General features: G+C 59.0%; 1 protein-coding gene across 4 annotated transcripts in view; it reads right to left on the bottom strand.

Annotated features, from left to right (window-relative positions):
- Positions 1–3843: 3843 nt before the first annotated feature.
- NDST1 (N-deacetylase and N-sulfotransferase 1) overlaps positions 3844–26523 on the bottom strand; it is a 40836-nt gene continuing 18156 nt past the window's right edge. For all 4 annotated transcript variants that reach the window (XM_068959985.1, XM_068959983.1, XM_068959987.1 and 1 more), the window contains 14 exons: positions 18932–19823; positions 16337–16819; positions 15959–16046; positions 14697–14851; positions 12653–12838; positions 12113–12241; positions 11745–11927; positions 11264–11360; positions 10984–11107; positions 9926–10100; positions 9459–9629; positions 8107–8216; positions 6580–6682; positions 3844–6384 (listed from right to left, as the gene is read on the bottom strand). In XM_068959985.1, the coding sequence (XP_068816086.1) occupies positions 6265–6384; positions 6580–6682; positions 8107–8216; positions 9459–9629; positions 9926–10100; positions 10984–11107; positions 11264–11360; positions 11745–11927; positions 12113–12241; positions 12653–12838; positions 14697–14851; positions 15959–16046; positions 16337–16819; positions 18932–19441 (2634 nt within the window). In that variant the 5' untranslated portion in view covers positions 19442–19823 and the 3' untranslated portion in view covers positions 3844–6264. The remainder of the gene's footprint in view (positions 6385–6579; positions 6683–8106; positions 8217–9458; positions 9630–9925; positions 10101–10983; positions 11108–11263; positions 11361–11744; positions 11928–12112; positions 12242–12652; positions 12839–14696; positions 14852–15958; positions 16047–16336; positions 16820–18931; positions 19824–26523) is intronic.

The raw sequence follows: 26523 nt of genomic DNA on the forward strand, positions 1-26523 counted from the left end.
CTTTTTTTAAATCAAGTGAGGCTGTGAAACTGTGAACTTAGCTCCGTTCCCTTCTTTTATGAGTATTATGTTAATACACTCCCTCCCCAAAGCTGCTCATTGTGTGGTTGAACTGCACTTTCTAGTAGCAGATGGACCTGCCAGGGGAGCAGGGGGGCCATAAATCTTCTGCCTTTCCAGGCTTATAATTCCCCCCCCTCCAAGTGATCCCAGCAGAAACCCTGGAAACTTGTGGCTTTTCTCCCTTCCTGCAGCTTCCCGCTCCCCTCTCGAGAACCTTCTGACAGGAGTTTTTGGAGCGAAGCTCAGCTCCTCCATCGCCTCCTGCCAAAATCCCAGGCCTGGCCGAGGCCGCGCGGCAAGGAGACCGCGCGCCAGAACAGCAGCCGGGGCGGCAGGGCGAGGTGGCCGCGCTCCCCGCCGCGGGCGCCACCGGCACACGGCCAGCCCCGTCCCCATCCCCGTCCCCACGGCGGGGGGCACCCGGCCCCGGCCCCAGCCCCAGACCCGGCGTGGGGCAGCGCTCCGGGCAGACCCGCCGGAGCTGCCTTATCTCCGTTTCCTTCCCGGGGCCGCCCCCGTTCGCCTCACCCAGCGCCCCAGCCCGGCCCTTCCCCTCCGAGCGGTGGCAAGCTCACGGCAGGGTCTCGCTGCCGGCAGGGTCGGGGGGCCAGGCCAGGCGGCAGCCCCCCTGCGAGGCAGCTCTGTTTTAGCTAAAAGAAAATAATGTAGGAAAAAAGGGGGGGGGGGGGGGAATGAAGGTGGGCTGGGGAGAGGAGGAGAGCGGTTCTTTCCGCCGGCGGCCGCCAGCACCACGGGCACCCAGCCGCCGGCAGCGAGCGGCGGCCCAGAGCCGCCCGGGCGCGGGGGACCGGTACTGCCGGGGGGAGCCGAGCCGGCACCCTGGCGGCCCCCTCCTCGCCCGCTTCCTCACCGCAGCCCCAACCCCCCCCCAGCTCCCACCCCCCGAGAGCCGGCCCGGGGCTTGGGGCCGGGCTAAAGGATGCTTCGGGGGTCGCCGGCAGGCGTGTGCGGGCAGGGCGGCGGGGGGCGGCCCTGCCGCAGCCCCAGCCCCAGCCCCAGCGCGGGGGGGCCGAGCCGGCAGCAGCAGCGATGCGGGCTGGGGCCCCGGGCCCGGCCCGGATTTCGCCTCGTGCGCACATTTTCCGCAGAGGCAGAAGCTAGCAAACATCGCCGGTGCCAGGGCGGGCGGGGGGGGCAGCAGCCGGACCCCCCCGCGCCACTCTTGGGCCGCGTCCCGCCGCTGCCGCCGCACCGCCCCTAATAAGGGGGCAATTAAGGGGGGGGGGGCACGGCCGGCGGCAGCTGGTCCCACCTGCCGGCGGCCGGGCCGGCAGACACCGGGGGCTGCGGGCTAGCGCTGCGGCCGGGGGGGGGCCAAGCCAGGGCCTTTTTCCCCCAGGCAGGTGATTAACTCCGGGCAGGAGCACAACGCGGAGCAAACCGCGGGCAGCGGGCGCGGCTTTGCCGCAGCAGGACAGAAAATGACACAGCTACCAGCCGGGGGAAGCGAGCCCCTCTCCCCCAGCGCTCCCAGAGCCAGGGGGCCGCGGGGGGCGGCGGCGTTTCCCGGGGCAGGAAGGGGAGCCGGTAATTTGGGGAGAGGGGCGAGCTGGGGGCCCCAGCGCCGCAGCCCCGCACCTCGTTTGTCACTCCGACAGGTTCAAACAAACCTCGCTGCCGCCCCGTCTGGGATTAATTAGGCTCCGTCTCCGTTTCCTCCAGCGCTGCGCCGGGGCCGGGGCTGCGGAGGGAGCAGGGGCCGGTTAGCCGGCGGGCAGGGGCTGCCCCCTCTGCAGCCCCCCGGCCCCAGCTGGGCGCACCCAGAGCCGGGGCCGGGGAGCCACCAGCCCCGCGGTGCTCGACCGCATCCCGGGCGGCTGCGGGGAGCCTCCGGGCAGCAGAGCCACGTCGAGGGTTGCAAGCCCTCTGCGGACCCCCCTCCCCCCCCCACGCAGGCATTGCACCCCTCCGTCACGCAGATTTGGGGGAGATGAAGCAGCCAGCACGTTTGCCTCCGTGGCGCCCTGCTGCCAAAGCTCGGGGAGCAAATTACAGGCAGCGGCTGCATTACACAACGAAGGCAAAACCAGAGCCCAGCGGCCCGGGGAGCAGTTTGGCCTGCCAGAGGCCCCCAGAGGGCCCTTCCTCTCGCCCCGGGCCAAGTACAATCGCTCTATGGCTGTTTTAATCCAGGGTTGGGAGAGCCAAGAGGGAAAGGGAGAACGAGGATACCAAAACCCAAGGCGGGGGGTGGGGGGAAACACACACTCTCGGCGCTTCAGCAGCCTGTGGCAGGGTTGTCCTGCCCTTGTTAGGGCCACACTCGGTGCGAGGGCCGTATCCTGCCACCTTCCTGCAGTGCTGGCCAGGCAGGGAAGGCCGGGCGCTTGCCCCCTGGGCTACGCCACTGTTTTTGCTGCACAGCGCTTTGTGGGTGCTTGCAAAGCTCCTGGAGGCACGGGCAAAACGAGAGTCTCGTTGCAGGGGAATGCCCAAGAGGACATCCTGAGGCCACAAGAAACCAGAACATAAACTAAATGCAGCGCTTAGTCCTTTAAAACTTTGCTTTTCGAGGCAATCTTTCTGAGGCTGGAGCCAGGATTTTGGACGCTGCGGGCTGTGACTAGCTCTGCTCCAAGCCAACAAGAGAGAGCCCCAAGGCTGCGCGCGCAGGGTCCGGTCTGCACGGTGCCTGCCCTCCCAGCCCCTCGGGCAGCCAGGCGGGAGGGGAGCAGTGTGGTGGGCTAGACGGGCTGTCCCTGCCCCTCCAGATGTGTCGGGCCACAAACGAAGCGAGCGTGCAGGACCTCAGCACCGGTTCAAGCACACGCGGCCTGTCCTCCGCCTTTCGGACCTGCTGGCTCCATCCTGGCTGAGCCCCGCAGCCCTGAGGGACTGCTGCAATCCTCTCTGCCCCTGTCCCATGCAGCAGAAGCCCCTGAAACACTGGTTTCTTACCCCCTTTAGGAGTTGCAGGGGACCTCCACAACTAAAATAGCAGGAGTGGGGACAGGCGGTGCAATTACTCTGGCTGTGAAACCGCGGCTGAAGGACCCCAGCTGTCAGCGGCAGAGCCGGAGAGGGGGAAATAGCTGGGCTAGTCCCAGCCCGGCTGCTTGGCTTCCTCCCAGGGGCAGAGCGGAGGGCGGGCGCGTTTCGGGGCTGCGAGGCGGCGGGAGGCTGTGCAGCCCGGCCGGGCCGGGCGGCTGCTGCCACCTCGCGCACGGAGCGGGGCCGCGGCGCCTCTCGCTGCCGCCCCTCAGCCTTCCTCCTCCAAAGGCTCAGCACACCCGGCCCAAAACCGCAGGAGGCAGCGGCTATCGCCGTGCCAGGGAACCGCTGTCGGCGTGGGCCAGGAAAGCTGCGCCCGGCCTGCTGCCGCCGGGATGGGGCGCCCAGGCTTGGCTCCTGCGTACTGCCAGGCAGCCCAGGCTGCCCCCCGCATCCCCGGCCGCTCGCGTGGGCAGCGCTCCCGGCCGGCTGGCCCTTCCCGGGCAGCCTGGAGCAGAGCTTCGTGCCCCCACAGCCCCCCTAGAGCGAGCCCAAGACCAAGCCCAGGCCAACAGGATGGACGGACAGATGCGTCTTGCAGAGATGCTGCTTGTTGCAGCGAGCAGGCAAACGCGTCCTGTCCTGAAGCAGCTCTGGCCCTCCGCTGCCTTTCCCCAGCGCGGCCGTACCTTCCCCGAGGTCTGGGGCACGACAGGATCTCGTGGCACCAGCGAGATCGCACCAGCGAGATCGCACCAGCTCACTGGCTGAGGCCCTCAGGTTTGCATTCGGCTGAGTAGAGGAGAGAAGCAGGCAAAACCAAGCAGCTAAAACCAGAGAACCCTGTTTTATTAGCAGTTAGTTCAACAGGACCTTACATTAGTGACCGGGAAATTCTGAATGCAACCCAAATGGACCGGGCTTGAAAAGGACCCAACGGAGGGGCAACGGGAACAGTGCAGCATCCTTCCCCCCAGCCCTCCCTCTGCCCCAGCCACCCCCTGTGCCCTGGGGATCACTAGAGTTTCACGCAAAAATAAAGCGGTGGGAACCCCTGCTCACAGAGGGGCCCCATCCACCATCAACAACAAAACTAAACGAAGGGAGCGGAAAAGCCCAGCGTTTCTGCCGCTCTCCCCCTCCGCTACCCTGAACTTGCTCTCAAGCCAAGTGTAGCCCTTGCAATCGCTGCCGCCGGCCCAGCTCCTTCAACCACCTTCCTCAGGAGCCAAGCATCAAATACACTGCCACGAAGGGGCCAAACTTTCCTCAGGCTGGAGAAAGCACCCGTCCTTCCCTCCCCGCAATCTCCCTCTACCATACCATCAGCCTGTGGGAAATTAAGGCCTTTGGCTTCTCCTACAGCGATGCTATAGATACCTTGGAAGCGGCTTGAGAAGCGTACCACATTTTGCCAGCTCTGCACCCGCTCACAAAGGGGAAGGGCAGCCCTTCGCTGCATCCCCGTCCCGGCCGCTCAGTGCAGCTATGGGCAGGAGGGGACTTGGGGACGAAGGGAGCCACCAGGATGGACCACGACCACTCAGCTGCCCTGGGGCAGAGTGGATGTTAGGCTCTTCCTCGCTCCTACAAGGGCCCTGCGGCACTTGGCCCACAACAGCTGCTCCTTGCACGGCTCTCACCACTTCTTTTCTCCTAACGTAGGAAAATTGCTGGGCTCCTGGGCTGCAGAGCAGCAAAGGAAGTGCCCCTGTCCCATCCCGTCTGCCACGAAGGGCTCACCCACAGGGCTGCCCTTCCCGAAGCTTTGGCACACGCATCCGAGCGGCTCCATCCGAAGGGAAGCTGGGGCCCTTCTCCACGTAAACTCATGACGGCTCGGTGTTGGCACTGCTGCAGCATGCACGGACAGGTACGCACACCCACACGCACGCTCACACACATGCACACACTCCCCCAGGGCAGCTAGAGACAGGGACGAGTTCGCAGGCTTCACTGACGAAGCACTGGCAGCAAAACCAGAGCACGCAGTGGGGCGCCGGGAGAGAGGCAGAAATAGGGCTGCAGCTTCTGTATGTCACTGGTACAAGTAAAAAGACGTGTCTGTCTTCGGTTTGGAAGCCAGACCAAGAAACGTTCCTCTGTTTCCCCACTGACCTTTGTCCACTTCTCATGTAACAGGTAAGGAGACAAAATAAAACCCTAGAGGTTTAGGTACAAATTCTGGCACCAAAGAAAAACAATCCCCTGCAAAACAGAACAAAAAACCCTCCCACCCAACCCAACATTATTAAAATACTTTAGCTTTTAATAGTCAAGAGGTCTGAAGTTCTCAGCATCCTTCCGACCGCCGTTCTCCCAAAATCCGCCTCGTCTGCTGGAGCCCGCTCTGTTCCGAGCCGGGGCCTGGAGCGCACCGGAGGGCGCTGGGCTGCCAGACAGCCTCTCGGCTTTACCACAGAAAACACCACGCGTGTAAAACACTGCAACGCAGGATCGGGGGGACGGGGCTTATGTCGTCCGGGGAACTGTGCCGGGGCCAGCTCTCAGTTCGGTTCTCCTGGTTGACAGCTTTCCCATCGCACTGCCCATGGACTGGGAATAAGAGGTTGAGGAGATTAAAAACAAAGATGACAAAAAATACTGCCTAAGTCTTTAAAATAAAAAAGACACCTTTTTCTCAGCTTGTAACACTAGATTTTGGGGGAATCCAGCAAACCACTGTTAAACGCTCCTGTTTCCTGCTCTTGGGCTGCGTTGCAGGACTGGGTATAGGTCACTTCTGGCTTTGGCTTTCCAATAGCTCCTTTCCTCTGTTCCAGACCAGCAAAAGTTATCTTCAGGGTGCCCGGGGCTGCTTCTCCGTCATCTGAGAAGGAGGTAAAGAACCGCTCTGATGCTGCTCTCAGGCCCAGGGGAGTTAGGACCTGTGCCACGAGGAGAAACAGGGAATTTGCACCGATTCCCCATTTCCCCATCAGAACGGGATGACAAATGACCTCGCTGACAAGCCCAAGAATTAAAAAGGAAAAAGAACGGATGTGGGGGTACATGGAGAGGTCGTAGCGCCGGGACCGCAAAGTCAGGCCACAGCTCGCACAGCCTTGGGCGCAGCTGTCCCGCTCTCCGCTCGGCAGCTGCCGCAGGCTCCTCGCGGTCTCCCTCGAAGGCCGCGGCCGAGTATTGCTCAGAAACGCTCCCCCACCCTGCGGGTTCGGCTCGGTGTCAGACGGAAGGCCTTCCTCGCGGCCTCGCTCTGCTATTGCTCAGGACGGCAGCAGGCAGCAGCTACCTGGTGTTCTGCAGCTCCTCCCGCAGCCAGGTGGGCAGCGTCTGGCCCATTTTGTACAGGAGCTTGGAAAGCTCGATGTTATGGTCCCTGTAATAGTCCCGCAGGAAGGCTCGTGACTACAACAGGAGGAGAACGGAGACTACAGTTAGTGGGCAACACTGTGGACCAGACCCCACCACCCCCACACCCTCCCGCTCCGCAGGATGCCCGGCACGGCTCTTCCCTGCCCGTTTCCCCCCTGCACTGCAGCTCTGTTTCTAGGCCCTGCTGCCAGCAAAGCAATTCTCCTGCAAAGTTTTCTGAGTACTCACATCTGAATCCATCTCAGGATACTTCCTCCCTTTGCTTTTTCCCAAGCATTTGGTTTTCCCTCCTTCCAGAAGCTGACACCAGAATCCTTTCTTTGGATCAAACCTGTGGAAACAACAGTTCCGCCTTCACCCTTCTTGTTAACCCAAGCACAACCCGCTGGCGCCTCAACCAAGACCCTCCGCACGGGTGCGCTTCCTCACAGCACGCAAGGATGCCGTCTGACAAGACCCTACCGCATGGGTGCTGCCCCTTAGTTTGCAATATCTCAGTGCTCTAGAGTAGCATTTCGCCACCTATTTTTAATCCACATCCCAGCTAACAACTTGTACAAGAGGTTTCCCGTACAATCACAAAACAAGGAGCCTGACAATGTTCATTTATTACTTGCATTTCCCTGCTGTGAGGAAGCACAGGGGCCTACATGGGCTTTATTATTATTTTCTGCTGCACTTTCACCCTGGGTGTTCACGGGAGCTCCACAGCACCTGGCCACAGCCCTAGAGAGGCTATATATACAGCCAAGACAGCAAGGCCAGCACACCCATGTCTTGTTTCTCTAGGAGCTCTGAAGGCTTTGTGCTTTCTGTGACAGGCTGTAACATCTGAAAAGCTTAGGTAAAGAGGCATGGCCATATTAAAACAGATGCGTGCTCTTCGCTGTCCTAATTAGCAAAGTGACCAAGAAGTAATGAGGCACTGCCCCAGTGTGCACAGCAGCCATATCAGCCCTTCTCCAGCTCAGCCTGAGCCATCCCCAGCTGCAACCACCCGCCAGCCCACGCTCGCAGTCCCAAGGAAGAGGTCACAACACCCGCGTAGGTGCAATACGGCAAGCAGCAAGAGCAGCTCTCTGCAGCCGTTGCAAACGAAGCCAGGGAGCCAGCGCTCAACACCTCGTAGGTACCTACGCCGAGGACAAGGCACTATTACAAGTGGTCTGAATGCAGCCCTAGAACTCAGTTCTCAGCTGCCAGGGGCCCAGACATTGCTCCTGCACTGCCCAGCATGACACCACTGTCCCCACTGCAGCAGAAGGATGAAGAAAGTTAAGCCGGGCGCTTGTCAAATGGAAAATGATGGCTGCAGCACTCGGCAGCAGTCACCCATAAGAAATGCAGCTTTATGGCTTTGGATAAACATGATTCCGGGAGAGAGCAGGCTTCCTGCAGGGGCTTGTTACTGCGTCCCAGCAAGTAAGGGCTTCTCAAAGCCACAGCATTAATTCTGAATGCAGCTACCCAAGACAGGAGCATAAATCTCAGCAATCAGGAGCTCCGATTCTGGCCCCAGGCTGACACAAGTAAAATCCTGGTGTCATCAAAACCAATGCGAGCTCTGCTACAAACTTCCAGGGGGCCAGGTGCTGTTGTGCTGTTCCTTCTGGTGCTGCACTGGGGCAGCTCTACACTCTTGGTTTTCCCTGATGGAAACCTGATGTAAAGAGAGGGATTCCCCTCTCTGTGCTACAGGGAACGACAGATGCTCTCCTGGTTAAAGAGAAAAGGGAAGCTCTGGGAAGGACTCACGCCAGGGTTTTGTGATAATCGATGAAGTTGGTCACACCAAGGAATTTCTGGACTGTTTCCATCACTTTGGCGGGTTCTGTTCGGAGCAGTTTGCCATCCAGCACAAGGATCTGCAAGGAATGAAGCAGAGCTGTGAGGCCCAGGCCAACCTGTCAGGTAACCACCTCCTGCTGGCTGCCAGCACAAGGTCTCCTGGCACATAACACAACCTTTTCTACACATTTTGCCATTTCAGAGCGAAATTTGCCACAGGCCTTCACAGGGTCTCCTTTTGGATGACAACACCTAACATACCCAGGTGTTCCCTTATATTGGGCACTGGGAAAAACAATGCAAATAAAATCCAGAGCCAGGTTCCATCCACAATGATGCTGGAGCTTCAGCTCAGGGCTGTCCAAGCCACTGACAGCCAGGATCGTATCACAGCAATTACACCAGGACCAAACAACTAACAGACTTTAAAAGATTATATGACACTGGAAAAGTCATTCAGGGTCTGGGCAGAATCACCCAGTGTGGCCCATTTACCGCCAGCAGAGCACACACTCTCCCTGTCTGCGCAGGTCACAGCGGGGCTGCGATCTAGCCCCGATTTCTCTTACAGGCAGCACAAAGCAACGGAGGGCATTGCCAGTTACTCTTGTCCCACTCTGATCCTGCAGTACTATCGGACAGGGCAACCGTGAAGGCCACGTGGGGATCTGAGGCCTGGGATCGGCTGGCAGTGGGTGAGCCCACGGGCGCTCCCTTTGCCTGTTCGGTCCAGTACGCCGTACCCACTGAGCCACCCAAACCCCTCCGTGCCACCGCCAGCACGTTGAACCTCAGGGTGGGGGTCCCTTGTCTCTCACTCCTGGCTCTGTGGACTGCCACCAGCCCCATTACCCTTTTAACAGTGCTTAGAAAAGCCTTCGTGCGACAGAGGACGGAGTCCTGGTGGAAGGAGTTTGTGACAGACCGTTGCATCCTTGCACACTCCTGGCCTTACACACAGACCTTCCGCTGTATTCACACACTTTTGAGAGGAAAAACCCCAACCTTCCCCGTATGCTCAGCTCTACCTGCCCCCAGATTGAGACAGGCACAGGACATTTTTTTGCCTTTGCCATAACCAATCTCAAACTACAAGGGCTTCCTTTTTGCATAAAATCTCCCCTCCGCGCCCACCCGGAGTACCTTTGCACCTATCCCAGAGGTCATTAGGGTATAAGAAGAGAAGCTCCCACTGGAGCACCCTCACAGTGGACTTTGTGCCCAAGCTCTTTTTCTCCTCGTGTCCTTGCTTGGGAGAGAAGGGCTCCCTCTTGCTGCTGGTCGTATGAGCGGGGTGCCACAGGTGCTGTCCTTCCTACCTGGTTGGCATGGAAGTTGTTCAGCCAGCGCTCGATGTGGGTGGCGTACCAGCCCGGGACCAGGCAGCGGTTCTGCAGGGTCCGGAGCTTAGCTGTGGCCTCGGGCCCAGCTGTGATCACCTCGTGGAACGTGTATTTCAGAGCAACTGGGTCATCGTGAGCTCGCTGATGCTGTCAGACACAAGCGAGATGAGTTTGTTGCCAGAGCAGTCCAGTCTGAAGGCCAGCTGGGCCCAGGAACCCCAGGCTGTCCCTGAGGCACAGCTGAGCACCGTAGCTCCCCAGTCACCGTGCCATCCGCTGGCACTTCTTATTCAGCCCAGCGCCAAGAAAATGTCCTCTCTTCCAGGGGCCACCCCCATTCCCAAACTAAGCTGACAGCCAGGGAAACTCAACGGGATGTGGAAGGCTGGCACTGCCCCATGGAGCTGGCAGAGCTGGAGGAAACCTAGAGGCAGGCGGCTCACCTGATACCAGGAGTAGGCTCGATCTGCAGGGTTAATGAGGATGGTGATAACCTTGGCCTTGGAGAGCAGGGCTGCAGCCCGTCTAGGAGCCACTTCTGAGTCAAAGTAGTTGGCACTTTTTTCAAAGTAGAAGTCAGAGGTGGTGTTGGAGGGGATGGGGAAGAACTCCATGTACCTGTGGGGAAGGCACAGCAGGATGTACGCGGACAGGGACCACAAGACATCCCCGGCATCCTCCTTTGCAAGTGACAATCTTGACCCCCTGCCCCAAGCAATAAACCTCCAGGGTTCCCCCAGGTCTGAGGCATGCTGCCTGGGGCTCTAAAATCCCCTCCAGCCATTTTGGACAGCCAGGCCCCACCAGATTCCCCAGGCAGGCCCAGAAGTCATGGTGTAGCCAACACACACAAGCCTGGCTTCTGCCAAGGGCACTTCTGAGCCCTGGCAAACAGCCTTTGCCTTCAGAATGACGTCTCAGGGATAAACCGTGGTAGCGCAGTGGCCTGTGGGCAACACGGCAGCAGCCCAGCCAGTCTCAGTTGCACCGCAGGCAGCCAGGATACGGTATGCTCTGTGGCCACCAGGCAGAGCTGGGGCAGTCATCAGCATGTCTCTGCAAGGGGGAGAGCATGCATGGGATTCATTTCACCCTGCAGTAGCCAAGTATTCCAAATCTGTCCTCCCTTGTGTCTCCAGGGAGGAATATTCCCCCCTGTGATACCCCTGGAAAGCTGAGTGTCTACCTCTCCCTGCCAATGACACAGGGGTGGACCCCACTTTTGGCCAGACCCCAACTTTGACACTCACTCCTTAGGCCGTGCCGCAGAGGCCTCTAATCAGGCAAAGCTGCAGAAACTAATTTTGATCACAACTTCATCTAACCACTGCTATTTCTACCTTCAGCTAAAATCAGGTTCCCCTCAGCTTCTTAGTTCAGGGTCCAGAGGCTGTGAGGCTGATAGGAAACCCCGCAGCAACACTGCTCCTGTTCCCAAAGGAACCAGCGCAACAACCCAGGTGGCTCAGACTCTGTGGTGGGGAGATGCAGGCAGACCTACCAGTCAATGCCCTTGTGATAGTTGTGTCCATTGAAGAACTGTATCTCCTCAAAGGTCTCCGAGCTGGGGTAGTTGCTGCTCAGGTCTGGGTGCATCCCCAGGAAGAGATAAAGGGCAGTTGTTCCTTCAGACAGAGAGAAAGCAAGAGCTGACTTAGGTCAAAACTCTCTTTCTGCTTTGCTTCAGGGCAGCAGGGCTGCCAACAGACTCTTTGGGGTGGATACAGGGGACCTGGCAGGCCTCCTGATGAGCTCGTGGCATTAAAGGTGAAGGGAAGCACCTGTTTTTTGAGGCCCAATGATGAGGAGCTTTGGGAACCGGTCACAGGTCTTTTCTTTGGACCAAATGTCTTTGTGCCGCTTGTCTTCACAGGGATCCTGAAATGCACGAGAGGAGGATTAGAGGCAGGGCAGCCTAAAAGGACCCTGTGCCACTGCTATCCTGCCTTGAGGCAAGAGTAGATACGTAGGGAGGCCATGCTGCTCTACGGACAGGACAAAGGACTGGGCTTATTTCCACATCTACACAGCAAATTCTTTCTTGGCACAGCTGGACTGCCCGCAGAACCACAGAGATGTGAAATATCATGGCTTACCCATAGCATCATAGGAAAACGCAGGTTGGAAGGACCTCAGGAGGTCACCTAATCGCAAGTCCTACTCAAAGCAGGGCCAGCTGTGGTTTACTTCCCCCTTCCCAGTCCCAAACACCTGGACTGCTCCCCCCATTCCCTCCAAACAAGACACTGGCCCATGGCATACCTGCCACAGAGGGTCCTTCTCCTCGGAGAAGATCTGGAAGTATTTCTGTGCCAGCTGCACAGGCGGCAGCGTCTGCAGCTTCAGGTTGGTCCAGGAGTTCAGGAAGCGGACCAGATGTTTGAAGGTGTACAAGCCCAGGCGGTCGTTGCCGTAATTGGACAAATGGGTCATGAAGATGCTGATCTAAAGCAGAGAGGATGGAGCAGGGGTTAGAAGAGCCTCACCCAGCAGCCATCTTGCACATTCCCCCCGACAGGGGATTCCCCCACCCTGGCCGAGTGCTTCACTCGCCTACAGCGGCACACGGGGAGGGCTTTATGCGAGACGCCTGCCTGTTTGTCCGTGGGTGCCCGGCTGGCAGTACTCACAGGGTTAAGGAGCACAGTCAGGAATAGTTCACCCCCATTGATGATTTTGTCCAGCTCAGTGGAGCCACCAGGGTATTCGTTGTAGAAGATGGTGTGCGTGAAGAGGCCACAGGTTTGCCGGGGCAGCACCTGGTGGAGGCGAAAGACAAGTCTGGAGTAGGTAAAGGAATCAGAGCAATAAAACAGCCACACAGCCTGCTCCAGGAGTCCAGGGCTGGATCCTCTTCCTCCCCTCAAACTAAAAATGGTCCCAGCGTCCTCAGTCCCTCAGAGGTCAGGATCAGCTCCATTGCCCCTAACCAGTCCCTGAGTAAATATTCTCTGATGGAGATGGGCAGATGTAGAAGCCACACTAAAGCCACTCCTTGCAACAACTTCCCATGTGGCAGGACTAACAAATACCAAGGTGGACACAGTCCCCTCAAACCAACAACCTCCTCCAGCTGGGGACAAAGCAGCTGAGCTATCCAGGAACCACCCATGGAGGTTCTGGTGGGGGAGACAGGAGAGAAGCATCAGAGACAAAACCTGGCCACCTACCATGATGCCATTGTGGATGAAGCCACGGCGATAGCGAGCAGGTTTCAGGTGGGGGTACTCCTCCGTGCTTGTGACTTTGATCGACCAAACCTGCTTCCAGGCTTCGTACAACTGCACATGGACAGGGTACACACCCGAGTGGTGGGGGGCCACTGCATACCCCATATCAGTGGGGATGCCATGTTCCTGTGGAGAAGAGAGCAGGGAGTGGGTGACCACAGAGACCTCAGAACCTGTGACTTCCCAGCTTGACTCAGACACTCCCAGGGATGGTCCGCTCCCAACTACAGATAGTCTCTTCGTGTCTCTGGACAGCAACCAGGGCAGAGCTATCTCTAAGTATCTTCTCCTAACTGGGATTGTCTCCAGAAAGGGAAGCCCAGGACCAGATGTGCTCGGTGGACACTCGCTCCTCAACTCCACTTGGACCATACTCGTCCCTGCCATTTCTACTTTCATCAACAAAACAACGGCAGCAAAGCTTTTTGTCAGAGAGCGGGTCGATACATCTATATAGGACTGTAAATTGATTCCTGTCTGTAGATATGAAACACCCTGGAAAGTCTGAGCTGGACACCTGCCTGTCTCTCCCAGCACAAGTAGGGATGGTCTGATCTATCTCTAGTTAAGCACCTCCAGTTAACAGACAATTAATTCAAGTTAGCCTGATGATCCATCCACCTTTTAGGCCATGGACCCGATTATTATTGCTGGGTCTGGCTTTACCGGGCTTGGATGCAAGACAGGTGTGAACAAATCAGTCAGTCACAGCATGATTTGGAGTTGATGCTGGCTTTATCCAGGCTGAAAGAGGACTGATGACACCTAACCATGCCTAAAATTCGCCCTTATAAAGCAAACGAGTCCCTCAACAACTTGACCTGCAGAGGGAGCTTTTATCAGCCAGAGCTTCACAGCACAGGGCCACAGCGTTTCTGACCCGGTTCCACCCTCCTGCATCAGCCAGCTTCAGTGCAGCATCAAACCACAGCAGGCTAACCATCAAACCTCAGGCTTGGTTAAAACCCAGCATATAGACCCACGCGACTACTTCATTTTGTAGAGCAGAGCACTGAATGGCTGTATCCCTACTAACACAGTCCTAGAGCAAGTGGCTGCATCTATCCGTACAACGCTGGAGATGAGCAGGTACGGCTGTAGCAATACACTGAGAGTAGAGCAACGTGCTGACGTGGTCCTCCATTAAACGGGCTCCAGGGGAATTCACTACCACAGCATTACGATGGCTGGTGCAGAAATCTTTTTGATCAGAGTACTAGCACATACATGAATTTTCCCACCCTGATTTTTTCAGAAAGCTACAAACACAGGGTGCTGAGCTCCAAGCCTCAAAAGATCCCCATTACAAATTTATACCCAAGCAGACAGGAGGGGGAGATTTCCTCAGGCTTTCCTCATACCTGTCCTTCAAACCCCAGCCAACGTATCTGCATGCTCCGCAGAGCGATTTGCTCCAAGCACAGCCCTGAGCACAGCCTTCCTGTGACATATCTCCGAGCCCTGCCGTCATCCCCTGCTGCCTCTCCGCAGGGTAACGCTGGCTTGTGCGAGAGGGACGCCTCCTCTCCACATCGCTCAAACAACTCACTGCTGCCGTTCTTTAGGACGTTCTTTGTCATCGTTTTCCTAATCCGCGGGAGCCTGCAAGGCAGCCTCCTACGCAGGAACGGCAGGCAGTGACACATGGAGAGAGGCTCCAGGGACTGCTCCTTTGAGAGGTCGCGCTGCGCAGGCATCGCAGTGGCAGGACATCCCCAATTATGCACACAAAGCAGGTGAACAGGGAAGGGCACCAAGGGGACATGACTTAACATCACCAGCTCCCTTTGCTCCGGCAAATAGAGATCATTACCCGACTCCCCTGGGAACTATTGCTCTGTCTGAGGAAGAGAGAAACAAGCCAAGGGACCGCAGGAGGTCAGGTCACTGCCTTTGATTTCTCAGCCTACGAAAGCCTCTTTATCTCCCCCATCTCCCGTTCTTCCCCCATGCCAATGACCCCCGCAGGCGGCATCTTACTCACGACAGCGAATTTCTTGTTTAAGGTCATCTGCTCTGCGAGAACTGACTGGTTGTGGAAGAGGTGAGGCTGCATGTGACTCCACATGTGTGGGAACCACCAGAACTCCCTCACGTAGGACAGCAACAGGTCGTCGCCTTCGTCCTCAGCATCGGTACCTGTGGAGTCAACCCCCACCGTCACCCCAAGGCAGGCAGAGCCGCAGAGCTAACGCCTGCGTCACGGCAGCGCGTGAACACCCCGGGCAGAGGGGAGGGCGCAGGCACTGCCAGCCTGGACACTGACATGGGCTAAGTGCTGCAAAGGGCTCTCTCAGGGTCCAGGAAGGCTCCTAGAAGAGAGCCACCTCGTGGAGACCTCATCGTGCTCTCCGGCTGGTGAGCAGGCTGTTGGCTTTCCAGCCTACTTAGGCTGGCCTTGGTGTTTTGCAATCTTCTCCTCGCTCCTCGAGGCTGGCCTGAATTCACAAGCATGCAAACTGTTCCCAAACTTCTCAGAAATTTGGAGTCACACCGTGAGACCAGGAGCATCTTTATCCCCTGGTCCTTATCCAGGGGATGAAGCTCGAGCCCCTGCTCGCCTGGGCTGCCACAGGCCCTGTTAAATCTGGCCCTCTGCAGAGGGCAGTGCGAGCAGGAGGCCTCTAACGTGACACAGCAGCCCATTACCTGCCAGGAGGTGAGCAACAGGCTGCTGAGGAGAGAAGGATCCCTCAGTACATCTGACCAGCTTCTCTGTGGAGCTCAGGGCAGCCTCACATCTCCCACCTTCCCTCCCACGCTTGCACAAAGGGGCAGCAATACTCACTTTACCTTCTCTGACTGCCACAGGCTGTGGGTGAGCCAGGCTGCAAACCTCGAGAGCATTAGTGGCTCTATGGTAAGAGAGATCTCTACACAGAGGTAGACCTCCCCTCTGTGATCAACTGGCAGCCAATGATGGTGGGGGTCACTAGGCACCCTGGGGAGTCAATCCACAACCAGCCGGTATGGCTACTGCTGACAGTTTGGGTGGGCATGAGACCAAGGCAGCAGCAGGGCACAGACCCTTCCCTTGCAACAATTCATCACATCCGTGATGGGAGTTCAGCATCAGAAAGAGGCTTTCAGCCTGGGGGCCCTCTTCTAGCCCCACTGTTGGTCTGTTTGAGCACCAGTTCCTGCTCTAACATCAGCAATAACACACTGATGCCCCCATTACTCACAGCAACGCAGCTGTTGTGCTGAGCATGGCATCAGAGATGCCTGAAGTGACGTGCTCCTTACCTGTGTGGAAGAATTTCCCTGAGTATCCCAGGTTGAATGTGAAATTCGGGATGTGGGTGCGCAGCTCATTCTGAGTGTCAAACAGCGCCTAAGACACAGGAAGAGAGAAGGCAAGGACATTCTTAGCACTCAGCGGGAGAGAGCTTCCGCCAGCAGGCCTGCAGCAAAGCACAGGCCAGGGCTAGGAGAGCCCGTGAGACGTTCAGAGAGGGCTGCTGCAGCAACACCCAGGGAAGGGGTTCCCACTGCCAGAGGATGTTCTGAGGGCAGGAGAACTCTTGCCTGGAGTCAGGAGCACCCTGAATCACGCACAATCTCCCAGCCCTTGCCCCAGCCCCATGCATCTTCCACCATCCGCCCAGGATGTAACAGCAGTACCTTGACATCTTCCACCTTCATGCGAGTGCCTTCCTTGCCCACAAAGATGTCATCGATGTCCACCAGGATGTAGCGGTCAAGGGGCAGGGAGAGCCTCTTGCCTGTTAGGAAGGAGACGGAGTCCACAAAGACCAGTTTGTGCAGCCAGAAGTTGAGGTTGTTGCCAAAAAGCACCCTCTGGATGCCATCGTGGAGACCCAGGTCCTGCATCACTGTGGTGTGCAGTGCTGCGTCCACGCTCATGTGTGGGATTGACTCGGCCGACTTGGTCTTGGCCAGGAGGACTGGCTCGTAGGTGGAGTGGTTGGACTGGAAGACGGTCCAGTCCTCTCCTGGGAGCACTCCCTTCTCCACCTCACTGGGGCGCGTGATGTACAGGAGGGGCGACTTGGGGTTGATGCTGCAGTCCTTCAGTGCGAGGTTGGAGTGGAGGAAAAGCGGGAAGCCCTTCAGCTGAGCACTCAGCAGGCTGTTCTCATTGGCCTGCAAAGGGGAGAAAGGCAGACTAAATCAGGAGGACTAGAGGGAGGAAGAGATGCCGTGAACAAAGGACAAGGACAAGGGGAGCAATAAGAGGAAGGCATTTAAAGACAGACTGAGTGCTGAGCAGGTTTTCTATTCATGCCTCCCGGCTCACCTCTCACTGCTGTGCTCAAACAACCCCATCGTGTGGCCTAGCTGCTCAGAAACACCATAACCCAGGCAGGGGATCACCAGAGAGGGGATAAATGGGCAGGGTGAGGGAAGGAGCAGCTCATCACCTCCTCCAGGGAGAGCTCTTGCCCTGGCCCAGGTGTGCATGCTCTGGACTGGCAGGCTCCCTCCTCTCTTCCTCTCCCAAACATGCCGGCCTCCCCTGCCTGCAGTCATCTGCAAATCCAGCATTATTCATTCCTCCTGCAACAACTTAACACGGGAGCTTCCCCCAGCTCCACTGCCAGAGCGCGGAGGCACCAGCACTCCAGGTCTTTCCCAAAAGATCGTTCCAGATGCTGCCCTTGGCCACTGGTTCCTGAAAACCAGCAGACTCTTCATACACCTGGATGTGGGCAGACATTCGTCCTTACTCACATCCAGCGTGCAAAGGTCGACTGGGCTGCGAACCCTGGGAAGGGCAAGGGCAGGCAGAACAGTTCAGTCGGAAAAAGACCCCAAACGTTTCTGAAAACCCCAAAGCGGGCGCAGATGCTGCCTTGCAGGGATCCCGGACCACAGCGCGCATGGGAAAGGGCAGGAGGCTGCAGCGACTCCGCAAGTCGCCCTTCCCGACCCACAACTTGCACGCAAGCCGACAGCCCCCAGGGCCAGCTGAGGACGGGGCGGCAGGCTCCGGAGGGCTTAGCCAAGCAGGCAACGCGGCCCCCACCCCTCACACCCGCGGGGCCAACGCCTGCTGCAGCGAGCTCCAGAGAAGGGCTCTGGTGTCGGGCAGCCGGCGTGGCACGCGCTCCCGTCTCGCGCAGGGGGACGAGCCGCGCGTCCGCGGGGAGCGGCCTGCTCAGCGGCTCGGAGAGGCCCCAGGCATTTCCTCGCGTGCCAGCCCGGCGCCTCCGTCAGAGCCCTTTCACCCGCGTACGAGGGCCCCCGTTCCCCTGGGCCGCGAGGCCTTTTGGAAACAGCTGCAGAGGCTGGGCGGGGGCCAGCGGCCGCTCCGCCGAGCGCTCCCTCCTTCGCTGGCAGGTTTCGGAGGCGAGAGCGGGCCCCGCAAGCCCTGCCGCCGGCGCGCAGCTGCTGGTGCGGCGCTCCCCAGGCTGGCGGCGGCGGCCGGGCTCCCTCCCCGTCTGTTCCTGCGCTCCCTGCACTCCCTCCCCGGCCAGGACTGGAAGCATCTCATGAAATATAGATTTATGATCCTGCAGCGGGACAATCCTGATGTCAACGCCTGCAGCCATGTGGGCTCCCATCAGGAGCCTCTTGTTTACACCAGCCTGGGCTTGGCCCCTCTACTGGCTCGAGCACTCGGCGAACCCCAGCGAGGGTCATTGCTGCAAAAGGGGAAATTACAAATAACCGGACTGAGCACGTGGATTCGGCGCCGTTTGCCCCAGAGGCCCACTGGGGCGCAAAGTCACGCAGGGCAGCAGCACTGCGGGGAGGAAACAGAGGGACCAGATGCAAAAAAAGCGGCTTCCGAAGTGCCACAGTGCCCAGCAGGAATCCAGCTGTGCTTCCCCCGCAGCCCGAGCGCGGCGGCCTTTCAGAAAGCAGACTCCTCGTGGAGCAGCGAGTGCTAAGACATGCGAGGCTCAAAACGCCAAGGGGAAGGACAGACGGACGGACAGACGTCCCCCGGCCTCTGGGGCGCAAAACTCCCGGCTCAGCCTCCTCGTGCCCCGGCCCCCTTGTGACCTCCCGAGCCTCGGGGCTGTCACGGCTTCTGACTGCCACCAAGCCAGCAGTGCCGGCAGCACCTTCTCGCCCCGCGCGAGCCGCCCTGGGCCCTTGCTGAACGCTTCAGCCCTGCACGCACTTCCTCGTCTGCACGGGGGCACGCTGGATGCTCAGAAACAAACCCAGGCTCTCTGCGAGGGCAAGGCACCCGCCGCCCAGGGGATCGGTCCACCCCCGTGCTCCAGCCCGGCCCCGGCCCCGTACCTTGAAGAAGCCGATGATGCCCACGCCGTACTCCACGCAGTACTTGTCCAGCAGCTCACGGTTCCAGGCGTCCAGGTTGACGTATTTGAGGATGTTCTCGTAAATGATGAGCGCAAAGCGTCCCCGGTCCTTGTCGGTGAGCGTGGGCATGTCCCCTTTCCCCGGGGCGATCTCTGTCCTGTATTTGAAGCGGCTCGACTCCAAAATGGCCACAATCTCTTGGCCCAGCTGAGAGTAGAGGCTTTCCACAAACACCAGCACCAAGGGGTCCGTGCGGGAGGAATCGGCCACCTTGAGGGCCTTCAGTGGCAGCAAGCGGGAGGGGGCGACCTTGGGTTCATCACAGTCTGGCCCCGGCACATCCCCAGAGGGCTCCAAGCCCCTTTTCCACCCATATAAATAATACGCAGAGACGAAAACACTGAGCAGGCAGAAGGCAAAGAGCAGCAGCAACACAACCTGCGGAGATACCTGTCGGATACTCCTCCGGACCCTCGCCACCACAGTCATCCTTGCATCCACAGAGCAGATTCAGGCCCCTCTCCCTTGCCCACTCCCCTCCCCTTTCAAACTCCAGGGGAGGGGAACTAAAAAAAAGGTAAAGTAAAATTGAATAATAATACTAATAATAAATTAAAATACTAGCAGGCTGCATGTGCAGGCTCTCTCCCTTCCAATAGTCCGGTGTCCCTCGCTGTCTGCTTCATGTCACCATGGCAAATCCACTGAGAGTCCCCTTTCAGAGCCGAAATCGCCGCAGCAGCATCCCGGGATCAGCACCATGGCCTCAGAGGGGCGAGGGGGCGGAGGGCGGCGTCGGCACGTCTCTCAGCGGGCGCGCGGGCATGGCAGCTCCCCGGGCTGCCTCTGTCCTGCAACGCTGCTCCGTGCCCTGCAAGAGAGAGAAGAGCTTGTGAGCGCGGGAGCGATCCCGGACGGAGGGCTTGCTTTGATATCTCTACGCTCTGAACACTGATGCCGTGCGGCTCCGCAGCTTTTATTTATGCAAGCGCAATCACTCCAGCAGATCCCTCGGTGAGCTCGCCTGCGTGCCAGGACTTGCAACGAGAGCGCCTCGAGCTCCCGGCGGTGCCGAGGACGGGGCAGGGAGTGCCTGCACGTGCCCATGTGCCAGCAGACACCAGCTTCAGCACGCCCAGGGCACAGCAGCACCACTGGCGTCTTAGTCGGGGTGCTGGTGCTTTGGCCGAGCCCCCATGTACCCGCGAGTCCTCATCCTTCCACAACGCAGCTGAGTCCTTCTAGCAAACAGCTGCTGCCAGAGAAGAAGTCCTGCTCCTCCCTTCCCCGTTGCAAGTGTGCAGCCCACACCCTTTTATTTTGCATGGGCTCGAGCGCTCGTTTGATCCCTCATCAAGTGCACTGAACTCACAAAATATCCGCTTTCTCCCCTGCCTTTTCGCTGGGCTCATTTCCTTCTAGTTTAGCCGGCTCAGCGGGACATCCAGCAAGAGCCAGACTGCTGCAAGGAAAGTGGCAGGAGCAGCCGGGTGCCCCTTTCAGCAACTGCAAGACACGGGGCCGGCTCAGCCTGGCTCGCAGAGCCCCCGAGCCTCGGGACAAAACCAACAGCCTCCCAGCAGCCGCGGGCGATGGGTCAGGATGGCGTGCACCCCCTGAGCAATTTGCAGGGTGCACTGAGCCGTGCCGCGCCATGCGCTGACGGCGTGCAGGGCTGGGTGGCTTTGTGCGCGGGGCGGCAGCGACGCGCCAGCTCCCAGCTCGCCTTCCTGCCTCCCCGCGTGGCCCGGCATGACCTGGCACAACGTCCCGCTGCCGGGCACTGTGTTTTGGGTGAGGACACAGCAGAGGGGACTTTGGAGGGGAAGACATCGGGGCTGGAGCTCCCGCGGCAGGAGGAAGGAGGAGGCTGGAAGCGAGGGGGACGGGGACTTGGAGCTCAGCACAGGGTGCTACGAACCCGCTGTCACCCGTGCTCGCACCACCAGCGCGTAACCCAGCGGAGCGGAGCACGGGGGGATGCTGACTGCAGGACGGAGAGGCCCAGCCTCGCTCCCCGCAAGGGCGGGCGGTCCCCACGGACCGGCGAGCGCTCACCGCCGCCTGGCGCGGGAGGCAGCCGAGCCTTTGCTCCGGGCCGCGTCTCACTGGGGCGTTTCAGCCCAGCCTCGGGCTATCTCAGCAACCTCTCCCGAGCGGCTAGAGACCCGCAATACACAGAGGTGGCGACCGAGGCTAAATGCAGCCCTCAAACCCTTGCTACGTGGGGACTGCCGGCCCCGGGGCAGTTCCCGGGGTAAGAGCTGCAACAGGAGTCCTGTCCCACCCCGAGCAAAGCCCCTCCGGCCTGTCCTGCCCCAGCTCTGCAAAATCACTGTGTTATGTAGGAGTCAAACAGTCAGTAAGGGCACAGACAAAAGGAGAGCGAGACAAACTCTTTGGGCCAGACTGCAGTCTCATTTACACCGGGCGAAGCACTGAAACGAAAGGAAAGCTTTCCAAATTTACTCCCACGCTGCCAAGAGCGGCATCGCATCTGGCCAGAACCCCTCCGCGGGGCGACACGGCTGTACTCAATAAGGAAGGCACGCTGCGGGCAGCGACGGGCTCCCAGGACGCTGGGGGAAGCGCCGTCCCCTGCAAAGGCCCTCCGGCAACCCGGGATAAACATTACGGCGGATATGCACGGTCGCAGGGGAGGGACGCGGGCAGCCGGCCAGCTGGAAGCCACGAGGCCGAGCCACGGGCCAAGGGGGGAAATTCCAGCCAAGGTCACCGAGACAAAGCCTTCTTCTGAGGGAAAGGCCAAGGCAAGCGAGAGCGCCCACGTGGAGCCGAAAGGACCTTGGGAATTTTTTTTCTCCCCCCGCCTCGCTCTGAAAGGCCCACTAAAAGAAAAGAAAAAAAATGTGCACGGAGGTGAAGCTGCCTCAGGGAGGGAAATATTGATGCTGCCAGCACATTAGAAAATACAGAGATAGATACATATATAGAATCTCCCTTCCTGCGAATCTGGCTAATCCCCCCGTGGGCACGAGGGCAGGGAGCGTGCATTTGTGGGGGCTCACGGCCCGGTCTGCAAACCGCCGGCAGCAACGCCTGCTCCTCGCCGCCGAGACGCCTCGGCAGGGCGGCGCGGGCCCTGCCAGGAGCACCGGCGGCGGAGAGCCCCCGGCCGAGCGCCGCGGGGGCTGCGGCCGCGCGGGCTTGGGCTGCCTCGCCGCCGCCGCCTTGCGGGAAGGGGGTTGCGCAAGCGAGGCGTTAAACGCCGTTGGGAGAGAGGTAAAAATAGAGCGCCGGCGTCCCGGCTGCGCCAAGGAGAGCGCCGTCTCTCTGCCCGGCCCTTCCCGCGGCTCAAACCTGCCCAGAGACAGCCCGAAAGGGCAGCCCGGCCGCTGGCCCCCTCGCGCCTCGGCCCGGGTCAGGCCTATTCATAGCTCCTCGTGACTCCCGCTGGCGTCGCCCCCGATGACCGTCCCCGCTCTGCAATCCCACCCGGCCTCTGCCTGCCGGAGGCTGCGCGCCGTCCTCCGCCACCACCGCCCCGCCAGTGCCCCTTGGAAGGGGGCGGGCAGCGGGCCAGAGCCGCGGCGGGCGCCCGCTCCCTGCGCGGCCGGCAGCGGAGGGCGAGGGAGGCTCCGCACGCGCAGCACGGCCGCGGCGGGGCGGCGCCAGCCCCCGCCTGCTGTACAAATATAATCCGGACAGTAACGGGAGGAAGCTTTGCCGGCTGACAAGTAACACGGGTTACGCGTTGCTCTGCAGAGCAATCCCGTCGTTCCTGCCCTTACCTGCCTCGAGCCGGGCCCGCTCGACGCCCCCGTCCTACTTCCCAGGAGGAAGAAGCCAGACTCGATGACAACCTCTGCCACCCGCCAGCACGGCCGCGCCGCGCCATGCCAGGACCAGAGAGCATCTGCTGCTTTTCCTTTCTTGCTTGTTTTTTTTCAAATCCCTTTTTATTTTTTTACAGGTGTACAATCCCCAGCCAGGGGCAAGAGACCACGCGCCTTCGCTCCTCGGCCCAGGGAGCGAGGGGAGCGTGGGGCTTCCCTCCTCAACATGGGATTCGCCACCCTCCTCCTTCCTGCCCTGCGGCATCGCGTTGCTTTCCCGACCTGCACGCTGCAGGAACACCTAACCCATCCCAGCGACGGAGGCTTCAGACAACCAACGTGCCAACGCAGCATACCCCGGCCCACGCGGAGACGGCAGGCTCCGCTCATCCCCGCCCGGGCTCTTGCTTTGCCCTGCCCCGATTGCTCCCGCCCCAATTCACTTATACCTTCCCTCCGCTGCATCGCTCAACACGTCACCTCAACAGGGCCAGGCCCTGAACAACATCCCTCTTGGATGTTCAGCCCCTCGAGGAGAACATCCCAGGTAGGAATCTGGGGCAGGACGGTTTTCCAGGTCCATCTGTCCCCACATGAGCGGGGCAAAAACACAGGGGCAGCCCAAGTGCGGCACGGTGCATGCACGCCACACGCCACTCTTACAGAAAATCCAGCATCCGCTGGGACTCCTGTACTGGGACTGCCTCCAAAATCGAGCAAGAAGCAGGCAGTGATTTGTAATCAGCGCTCACAAATAGCTTTAAAGGCTTACAACGAAAAATAAAGCCAAAAGGTTTGTATGTGTATTAGGGAAACACTTGGAAGCAAAAGGCTTTCACTTCCCTGGCCTTGTAGCCCACTCTGCAGAAGACAGGGCCTCTGCCAGCGCCTGGCGAGTCGAGGGCACGTCCTGCCGTCAGAGGCTGCAAGCCAGTGCCGACATCAGCAACGCGATGCAGTCTCCTTGCTGCCGGTGCCAGCAGGTTTATGCCACCCCTTGGATACCTCCCGCTGTGTTGCAGCAGTTCGGGACGCGTGCCACAGCCATGCATCCTTCGGCAGCCGCTCGTGCAGATCTCTTGCCCCAGCCCATCCTGCGCAGTGGGTGAAGAGCCCTGGAGCGTGCCCGGGCCGGGGTCCTGCCTCCCGGTGGGCGTGGGAGCACAGGCACTGCATGAACCCCTTGGGCAGCTGAGTCCCCGCAGCTGGTGGCATCCTCGCGTGGGACCGATGAGCAGACACAGGCGATACTCCCAGCTGCCCCGTGCCAAATAACCCAGCCACCAGGTATCATATCTCACGGGAACGAGAGCTGCCCTGAATGGAAAGGTTCAGAAAGAAGACCAGCAATAAGAGCAGCCAGGGGTCAAGTTTCTCCCTTTGTCCCTCTGCCGTAGGCCCTGTAGAGCTTGTTCCACCTTGTTTTAATGCCAGGGACCCCCTTTCTGTTCTGCAGTGCCCCTCAAACCACTCCCTGCATGCCAAAGCTCCCCACAAACGATGACTCTATCCCCACATGGGGATGGGGCAAATTGCCAAAGGGAAGCGAGAGGAAGAATCGCTTCTCCAAAGGCACAGTCAGCTCCACAGCCGCAAGAGAACTGGCTGCCAAACATTTCCTGCAAGGACATGGCCTTCCCGTGTGCCAGGCAGGCCCCAGCGATGCTCTTCTTGACAACACACAGCCCAGTAGCTTCCTCATCTCCTTCAAAGGCTGGACACAACCTCAGGCGACCTTCCTGCCAGCTCCGTGCAAACCCTCCCATCCATCCCTGCCAGATCTTGCACTACAGAGAAGGGAAGCAACACTTCTGAGCAAATTCCTCTGCAGAAACACACACTAATAACGCACTTATAATCTCTACGGCATTCATCAGACCTGTTTTAACCATTAAACACCCTTAAACAAGGGGCATGTGCACGCTTTGCTTTTATAGATGTATGTGTGCAGGGAGAGGCTCTCTCCTTGATTATCCGTCCCTAAGGAAATGAAGAGCCGGGAACCCTTTATGAAGCATCGCATCCTGGATGTGCCATCCTGTTCCTCCTCAACTTCTTTCATCAGTTAGGACGGTAATACTCACAGACCCACCCTCCTTCCTGCACGACAGTCGCAAGCCCTCGGTACTGACATTCAAGTTCCCATGACTACAGGCGAGGAAGTGACAGCCAGCAGATTTAACGTCAGTGCATGGAGAGGCAGGAACGGAGATGGCTGCTGACAGGCAAGATTACACATCTATCTTCAAATCGTTTGCAACAGAGACAGGACAGAGTGTGGACGTGGTGGGAATGGGGCCCTACAGGGGTATCACCTTGGATTTCCAAGGGGCTTCATTAGTCCATCTTGTTTTAAGAACTTTTAATTATGGTTCTGTGCAGTATGTAATAATCAGGCTGTGTTAATCAGGTAAGAATCAGGTAGTCATCAGGTGTGTTAAAATAGAGGTCTGATTCTTAGCTGGAATTTTCCACCTCTTTGTGGCACACACATATTCATACATGAGTCAGCTACCTGACGGCCCTCATGCAAGATGACCTTTCATGTACAAAAGCCCTGAGGTTTCTAAGCGTCTATCCACAAGGGTCTGGCCAAGCATGGCACAAGCGACTCCAGCCAGAGCAGAGTTTGGTCACTTGGTTTCTTGCTCAAGGGCACGGCCGGGAAGGCAGCAAGCACGGCCTCGACCGCAGCCCAGCTTGCGCCACTAGTTCCTGTGGACATGGCCTGGAAAGCTCCCAGCACCCAAATCTGGGTCAGCCCAAGGGAGCCCCAGTACAGGCATTGAGGCTGCAGCAAGAAGGTGCCCCAAATCAGACTGGTAAGGAAGAGCCTTCCTGCACCAGTGTCACTGCATCTCCTTCTGGAAACCTTCCCTGGGGTCTCTTGCACAAAACCCAGGAGCACCCAGGATGCTCTGAGCTCCCACAGCGGCACTGCGGAGCAGCACAGCGGGCAGCAGCACAGCCTTACTGAGTCACAGCTGTCCCTTCTTGCCGTCCGGCCTGCCCCAACCCTCTGTCCCCCTCTCCTGGGGGCAGGGGTCGTCTCTCTGTGGGCCTCTTCACGGCCAAAACCCATTGCTATTATTACTGCAGTGGAATATTATTTGAGTAAGTTGCAAAACAGCTCACGTCCATGCATGCTACATGCTGCCCCTTCCTCAGCACAGCCTGCTCGCTGCCGGCGCAGACAGGCTCGCTCAGCTCTGCGCCTCCTCAGACCGCTGTCTCATGGGCGCTTTAGCAGGCCAACCTCAACCCTTCCCAAATCTGGCCCCCAGGGAGGGGATCTCTGGGCAAACATCTCGTACGCACACCCTGCACCTCCCCTTCTCCCGCCGCTGCACGCGCGGTCAGCCTCTGGCAGGGCCGTAAGTGATGTGCACCAGGCACGAAGCAGCTTCGCGGTTGGTTTCTCACTCGCCCCTTTGCCCGTAAGATAACAGCCAGGCTGACATGCCACGCTTCTCACTCCCAAAACACTCCACCAGTGCTAAAAATAGCTTGTGAGGCTTCTCACTTTAATTTCCTCCTGATTTCAAAAAAACCCCACTTGTCTCTCCTCCTCCCCAGGGAGGAAGGCTGCCACATAGTTAAAGCGCTAAGGTGACGCTTTCCCGGGCAGCGCGCCAGCACGGCGGCAAGGTGCCTGCGGGACCCTTGGCGCAGCCAGGTGTGCAGCCGGGACCCGCGGGAGACCGCCGTCCCGCCCCAGCGCCCGTCTGCTCCAGCCCCAGAAACCAGCTGCGGAGGCTCAAAACATGCAGGAAT

Source organism: Struthio camelus, chromosome 13, assembly GCF_040807025.1.
Source record: "Struthio camelus isolate bStrCam1 chromosome 13, bStrCam1.hap1, whole genome shotgun sequence".
NCBI classification, from domain to species: domain Eukaryota; kingdom Metazoa; phylum Chordata; class Aves; order Struthioniformes; family Struthionidae; genus Struthio; species Struthio camelus.